This window comes from Triticum aestivum, chromosome 5D (genome assembly GCF_018294505.1).
Source record: "Triticum aestivum cultivar Chinese Spring chromosome 5D, IWGSC CS RefSeq v2.1, whole genome shotgun sequence".
Lineage (NCBI taxonomy): Eukaryota > Viridiplantae > Streptophyta > Magnoliopsida > Poales > Poaceae > Triticum > Triticum aestivum.
The window spans coordinates 296,196,722-296,204,328 of NC_057808.1; the positions used below are offsets into that span (position 1 = coordinate 296,196,722).

Consider the following 7,607-nt stretch of genomic DNA (forward strand, 5'->3'; position numbering starts at 1 on the left):
CACCGAGTGCAACAACATCGCCGTCAAGGGCGTCATGCACTTCTACCGCGACCGCCGCCGCCACGTCATCACCACCCAGACCGAGCACAAGTGCGTCCTCGACTCCTGCAGGTACCTCCAGCAAGAGGGCTTCGAGGTCACCTACCTCCCCGTTCGCCCCGACGGCCTCATTGACGTCGCGCAGCTCGCCGATGCCATCCGCCCCGACACTGGCCTCGTCTCCGTCATGGCCGTCAACAACGAGATCGGCGTTGTCCAGCCGCTCGAGGAGATTGGCCGCATCTGCCGCGAGAAGGGCGTGCCCTTCCACACAGACGCGGCTCAGGCTCTCGGGAAGATCCCAATTGATGTCAACCAGATGGGGATTGGACTCATGTCACTGTCCGCGCACAAGATTTATGGACCCAAGGGTGTCGGTGCGCTCTACCTGCGCCGCCGCCCTCGCATTCGTGTGGAGCCACAGATGAGTGGAGGTGGCCAGGAACGGGGCATCCGCAGTGGTACGGTGCCCACGCCCATCGTTGTTGGATTTGGTGCTGCCTGCGAAATTGCAGCCAAAGAGATGGACTACGACGAGAGGAGAGTTAGCGCTCTGCAGCAGCGTCTGCTTGATGGCATCCGTTCCAAGGTTGATGATGTTGTCATCAATGGTAGCATGGAGCACCGGTATGCGGGCAACCTGAACTTGTCATTTGCATATGTCGAGGGCGAGAGCTTGCTGATGGGGCTGAAGGAGGTGGCTGTGTCAAGTGGCAGCGCATGCACCAGTGCTAGTTTGGAGCCTTCCTATGTGCTCCGGGCGCTTGGTGTGGATGAGGACATGGCACACACCTCGATTCGCTTTGGCATTGGCCGCTTCACCACCGAGGAAGAGGTGGACAGAGCAACTGAGCTCACTGTCCATCAGGTGCTTAAGCTCCGTGAGATGAGTCCACTCTATGAGATGGCTAAGGCAGGCATCGACATCAAGAGCATCCAGTGGTCGCAGCACTGAGACTCTTTTCACAATGCTGTTCGCTGGACTGCTTTAGATGTGCTCGGATGGACACATACATAGGTATATGGCCTTTAGCTGTTCTTATATCTTGTTTTTTTTCATAAGGCAATATGTACTATACCTGCTAGTGGAAGTGAGTGACCTTGAATACTCCTTAAATCTGGTAGGCCACCGCTGGCTAAGTTTTGAGAATGTTACCGTGTGTGCAATGTTTTCTCAGTAATAAGCTACAATCATTTGTTTGTGGCAGTTTGCTTTCTATGTAAAATTACCGCAGATCACTTTGAGAACCTGATTAATAGAACATAATATGCAATGATGGTTAAAATGCAAGGTTAAGTGCAGCAGAACATGAAATCGTTGGTTGTTGATCCCTTCATTACCATGTTATTTCTACAACGGGATGTTGCAAATTTTGTGCTAATATAGAAATGGACAGCACAATGTCTTGCTTGAAGGATATCTTTAAATGAAAAAAAATATCTCCAAGCTGAACGTCTGAAATTAATATGTTGTTCACTTGGCAATGTTCAAAAAAGCGTAAAGCGTAAGCGAAGCGGAAGGCCACAGCTTAGAGCAATGGGCGCTTTAGCGTGTTTTGAAATTGGCTAGACTTTGACAGATTTTGAATAATATACACAGGAAAATAGGAAACATGGCACATGGGTAATTAAATAGCATCTAAAATACAGTTCACACCATAGTGAATACACACATCAGGTTCACATGGCAAGCAAAATAACAACTAAAATGCAGTTCAGTTCAAATAGTCATAACTAATGGAGATCATGTGGCCAGAATTTTGCCAGAATATGAACGAAGTAGTTCCCGAACAGAGCCTAACAAGAAGATAAATGGCATATTGTCATTATTGTGCAAGCAGACAAGCAAACTTAGTTATAAAATAACCAAATTCTGGCCAATATTTTTATAAAATCGCTTAATCTACCGCTTAGGGCAAAAGCAAAGCAGTTTGCCATCGCTCAGCGCTTAAGCGTCGCTTAAAAACGCTTCCTTGAACACTGTCACTTGATGACTTGATGTCTTAGTTTGTTTGCTTCGCAACAGGTCATCATGAAATTCAAAGGGCATGCTTACTTCGCAGCCTGATTTTGTAGAGCACCTTACACCAAAGTGACCTGATCATATGACATTGTAACTGAATTGCATTTTGCCAATAACTCAAATGTCACATGGTTTTCTGTTTTTATAGGTAGTCTGTTTATTTGTTCCATGCAGCCTTTGTTCTGTATGTTGTTTATGATTCTATCTGATGTTTGCATATCCACTTTAGTTCTTTGACTTCTCAACTCCTGTTTATTTTAGTTCATATTGTGTTTAAGATAGATAAGTTTATAACTATCAATCTCAGTCTTACATTCTATGTTCCTTCCAGTCTGGTGTTTTGTTTCTCACATACTTCCGTTATTTGCATCAAAGAATCTAATCTTCATAATACTATAAGAGCATGGCTTCATACTAATTTACCATATGAATTCATCTAGATAAAATTCTGTGTGTATATGTTGTTCTCCTGTTCCTTCGGTTGTATATGTATTGTCCAATTTTAATCATACTCTTGGTTGTGTTCTTCAATGTTTTGGTGCATTCAGTATCCTTATCTCTGTCCGCATCAGCGTTTCTCTACCTTTGGTACATTTTTAGTGCCGTTTTGTTGTAGAAAATAATAGGCTTAGCAAGGTACTTAATTCTCATGTTCACACACTGTAACAGTTCTTACAATGATCTACATCAAAATGGTATGTTCAGAGTATATAATCTTTGCTTGGACCGTTGGTCTCGTAACTGGGTCAGTGCTGCAGGTATTTCTGCAATACTAAGATCATTTTTCCGTAGCTATGGTTATATGGAAGGCACTCTTAAAAAGAAAACTCATGCTTCAGTAACCTACAGTTGCCATATACTCTGACTCGGTACAACTGTCTAATACAGTACATGGTTGAATTATTTCAGGCACGTTTGGTAGTTGAAGATAGTGTTGGCATCCTAATCATAATGATAGATCTGCGAAGATGATCGATGAGTATTATGTAAGGAGGCATCTTTGGCAGCACTGAAACAATCTGGCGAGAGTTAGATTTGTTCTCTAGCTGGAATGTATCAAAACACGAAATAATGATACTTGCTGTTGTATCTGTTGAAGGACAGTTTGAACTAGTTACAGCGCTGTGTATGTGTTATTGCTGCAGATATGGTTTTGGTATTCTTTCAGTTTGTTATGACAAGAGATATGTACTCTTTGGTTCTGATTTATTGTTATTCTGGTAACATCTCAATAATCTGGTGGGGGCAATGTTTAACTTGTGTCGTGGGTGGCTTCGAGCTTGAGTTGCCATATCATCCATTCCATTCACTGCATCTATTGTCAATACTAGAAGCCAATACTCCCTCCGTTACTAAATATATATACGGACGTATATAGATATATTTTAGAGTGTAGATTTACATATTTTAGAGTGTAGATTCACTCATTTTGCTCTGTATGTAATCCGCATTGGAATCTCTAAAAAGAGCTATATTTAGGAATGGAGGCAGTTGTTTTAATCTATGGTACGCCCATCCAAATGAAACGGTGTAGGCCGAATGTAGTCCTGATTTCAGTTCAGAAAAAGTAATGTACTGGTGATGTGGTAGTGGCATGGGTGCGGTCGGTGTACTCTGTTTTATGGTCCGTATACGGCACATAGGAATTCTGTAACATGAGTAATTTAGCAAGCACCAAGCAGGACTCATCTGAAGTTCGCTCTAGGGCGTGCGGATTGCATCAGCGTTCACATATTTGGTATTTCTCTTTGGGACCTCTGTCTCACTGTTCATTCCGCAGCTTCTGCTACCCATAGACAACCAGCGTTCATTCCTCTCCCCGACGAAGCTGTGCTGCAGTCCGATACATCAAGCTTGGCAGCAAGATTGTCGCACCTTTGTCCTAACCAAGGACTGGATATGCTGGTAACTAAATGTCATTGCTCGGCTTGCTCTATACACTGTCAAGGCAGGCCAACAGGGCATTTGACTTTCCTCAAAAGTATTATTGAACATTTTCATAGAGAAGCTAATACTAATAGGGTAGCTCGTGAACTTGCAAGAGTGGCCAGATGCCCTGTATTGCTTGAGGATGTAACTGTGGTTACAATCTACTCCCTCCGTCCCACAATATAAGAGCATTTTTGACACTAAGTAATAAAGAGGCCACTATGATTTTTTAAAAAGGGCACATCTTTGAAATATCAGTCATTTCCAGTGGTAAGAGACACAAGAGAAGTGAGAATATTGGAGGAAGGACACGAAAAGTGCCTGCAGCTACCGGGCTCCATGACTCTTGATATTTGAAATTTTTGAAAACACACTTCCGTTGCTATTTTTTTTTCTTAAATCAAATACGTGAATACATATACACATTACTAAGGCCGGTAAAAATCTGAAAAAGAAATACTTTGTATTTTGGGAAATACAAAAAAGAGAAATTTCTGACAGAATTGGCACCCCTTTTCTCCTATATAGTGTCAGGAATTTGTTTTTTTTTTCTATAGCCCAAAACAAAACAAGATTTCTACCGTAACTTGCCACAGGTATTTGGAATGTGTATATATATCCCCGGTAAAAAATTCACATTTTTTTGAAACTTCAAAAACACAAATTTCAAAATGTTTAAATAGAGAGCAGTGGAGCTCGGGTGCTGCAATCCCGCTCTCAGGAAGGACACTGGTATATGAATATGTGCGACCTAGTTAACGTGCTAGGCTGGTCGTTCTCGCTAGGTTTGAGCCCAATTCACCTATAAGATTTTACAGACCAGAGGAGCCCATGCTTAAAATCCGACAGATGCTGGAGAGAAAACAGAACTCAACCTCGCAGGATACTGCTCTGCTCTGCTCTTCCAAGGGATCTCCACCATGCCCCCACACCGTGTGCTCTCCTGTTGTCACCGCCGCCGTGTTTCTCCCAAGCACTCAATAGCTTGCTGCCAGTTGCATCAACAGCCAAACTAACTTCTATCAAAAAACTGAAAGAAAGGACAGCCAAACTTAACCGCTGCTGACTGTATAAATAAGAGAAATATAAGTTGTCCCATGCACTGGAATCATTGTAAACTGTTCCCACTTGCCCCCAATAATAGAGTAGTGCTAGGCGCCCGGTGATTTTTTCACGACAACACTAGTTAACCACCATGTATCAAATTGCTACTTCAAAAATGAGACACAGGATCACAGTGAGGTTGGATGTTAAAGGTCGTGTCCAGAGAAATTCCACCAATAATATGACAAATGTAGCATAAATTTTCATTTCAACTTGCAACTGTTGCTTAAACTAAAAGGCTAGATATAAACAGGCACAGAAGAACAGCATACAACTGGGATACGATTGTTGGCATGACTTCTATAGAAATCGAACGGTAACCTGAAGCCATGATAGCTACGTTAGGAGTACTGTACTGCAAAATAGTACTAAGCACAAAGGATAGTCAACGAAGGAAATGCCAATATAACAGGCTTGGAATAACCAAACATTTCTGTATCACCATTCCATTATCATGCCTAATATACTCTAGTTTACTCTAGCTTTCCTGTGTGAACCAGGTTCAACGATGGTCGGTTTTCCATGCGCTATCTTGAACCTATTCCACGCTTCAACCAAGAGAGTCGGAAAGTTCTACATCAAATGGAGGTACTCACTTGACGTCACGACCATCTTGAAATTGTCACCATCGGTGAGGAAATCAAAGCACCTAGCTTTGAGTTTGGGGCAGACATGGGCCTCCGCAAGTTCCAACATTGAAACCACAGTGTCCGTCGTGATACCATTGCAACATAGCTTGTCCTCACAGATCTTCTTTAGCCCCTCCACCCCATACCTATCAGCGGCTACAAGCAGATGCTGGTACTGTGCCATGGGGGAAGAAATATCTGCCTTGCCAGCATCAGGGAGTGAACCATGATATATGTAATAGAGCATAAATTTGAAGGTAGAGGCTTTCATGTCATGGATGGTGATAGATGCCATCTTGCTTTCAGCCATCAGACCATAAAGCTCTGCTCTGTAGACTGACAATCGGGTAGCAAGCACAAGGCGATGTGCGCTGAAGCTCTCCCCGCCAACATGGAAGGAAACATCGGTGAGACCTTGTTTATCCCACATCATGGCAAGATCATGACCCAAACTCGGGAGCTCCTGCTTCAGCGATGAAGTTGGAGATGTCCAGTTGATGTCCACAGAGCACAACACCACAAAGTAGTTGTCGACCACACAGTTCGCCTTGACTTCATCTCTCCTTGCTATCAGAATGTAACATCCAATCAACCCAGGGATAGAGTTGTCCATGTTCGTCGCCGTCCCTGTCCCCATGGAAGGCGCTGGTGAGCCGGTCTTGTCGAGTAAAACCATGTGTGTAGACACCTTGGGATCGCCCTCCAGATCGGGGTTACGCCGCACTGTGACGAGGACTACGATTTCGGGGCTCGACTGTAGAGGCAGGTAAACAGCTTCGCATTTGCATCCAGCAACGACGGTGCTCGCGTTTACATGACTAGGACCCTCGGGCGACGAGAGTCTTACCCGGAAATGGAAGATGCGGCTGTCTCTTGTTGGGAGTATTTCGCAATCTGATGGGCCATGATGAACCCTCGAGGATTTGACCTCGATCGATTCTAAAGGGGGAACCGACAGCGGCAGGCGGCAGCGATATGCAGATCCGGGAAGCGGCGGCGCCGGCGTCGGCGATCTACACGGATCTTCGCAGGCTGCTGCCGGCGGGGATGGTGGGTGGCGGCAGGAAGAGGGGTGCGATAGGGACCGGGGAGAGGAACTGAGAGTGTGGAGTGCGGCTAGGGTTGGGACTGTTTTTTTTTTTCGAGGGGTTAGGGTTCGGAATGGTGCTACTAACTCGAGCGTTGCGTGGGCGCGGTATTGATCTATGAAAGAGTTCACAGGAATTACTAAACAGTATAACTCAGCCACTTACGAGCCACCACAATGTTTTGGTGTCGTTAGCCGTCGGATCAACCCAGTAACGAACCAAATCTATCCGTCAACGCAACAAGCGTCACAGGTCATTATCATCACGTCACGATCCATTCAGCACACATGTAGTCGGGCCGCTGCTCCACAAACCGAGCTAGGTATCACCTTGTTTAACGGGCCCGTCAGCGGCCAAAAGCCCATGTAGCTTCCGTGTATACTCCACCAGTCCCACCTTCGACTGCTCAAGGAAAAACCCAGTCCACCTTCCAAAGAGAAAAATCTATGCCGACGCCGACCTCCCAGTCCCCCGCGATGCGCGGAGATGCCGCAATTCGGCTCAGCGCCGGCGGCGGGCACTATCGCCATCGTACCTCCGCTTCCGCTCCCCTCGCCCGCATCTTTCGTCCAGGTAAGTTCTTATGCCTTACAAGTTGATCTCTTCATCCAGTTGTTGTTGTCTTTTAGATGACATTATGATCTTGAGACAAGTTTTTGTAAACCTGCTTTTGGATTTTCCCTTTTACTCCTTCCAGTTCGTCCGTACAAATATCTTCTCTTGATAGGAAGTGTTTGAACAAATCCCAGTTTCAAAATATTTATATTTGTTGTTTGCAGAGCCATGCGAGATTGG

The 7,607-nt window shown here is 44.8% G+C and overlaps 2 protein-coding genes across 2 annotated transcripts in view; one reads left to right on the forward strand and one right to left on the reverse strand.

The window, feature by feature from the left end:
- Nucleotides 1-3,322, forward strand: part of LOC123121291 (cysteine desulfurase, mitochondrial) — a gene marked incomplete in the record, with an annotated part of 3,729 nt that extends 407 nt beyond the window's left edge. The window contains 2 exon segments of the mRNA XM_044541199.1: nucleotides 1-1,057; nucleotides 2,972-3,322. Coding sequence (XP_044397134.1) covers nucleotides 1-994 — 994 coding nt within the window.
- A 1,331-nt stretch (nucleotides 3,323-4,653) lies between these two features.
- Nucleotides 4,654-6,896, reverse strand: LOC123121292 (BTB/POZ and MATH domain-containing protein 1). The gene is made up of 2 exons (XM_044541200.1): nucleotides 5,692-6,896; nucleotides 4,654-4,979 (listed from the first exon to the last, which is right to left on the reverse strand). The coding sequence occupies exons 1-2, from the start codon at nucleotides 6,398-6,400 to the stop codon at nucleotides 4,969-4,971; spliced, it is 720 nt and encodes a 239-aa protein (XP_044397135.1). The 5' UTR covers nucleotides 6,401-6,896; the 3' UTR covers nucleotides 4,654-4,968.
- Nucleotides 6,897-7,607: the final 711 nt, after the last annotated feature.

What these genes read in the sequence shown, in the direction of transcription:
- LOC123121292 (XM_044541200.1), bottom strand. Translation starts at nt 6,400, where the DNA reads ATGGTTTTACTCGACAAGACCGGCTCACCAGCGCCTTCCATGGGGACA.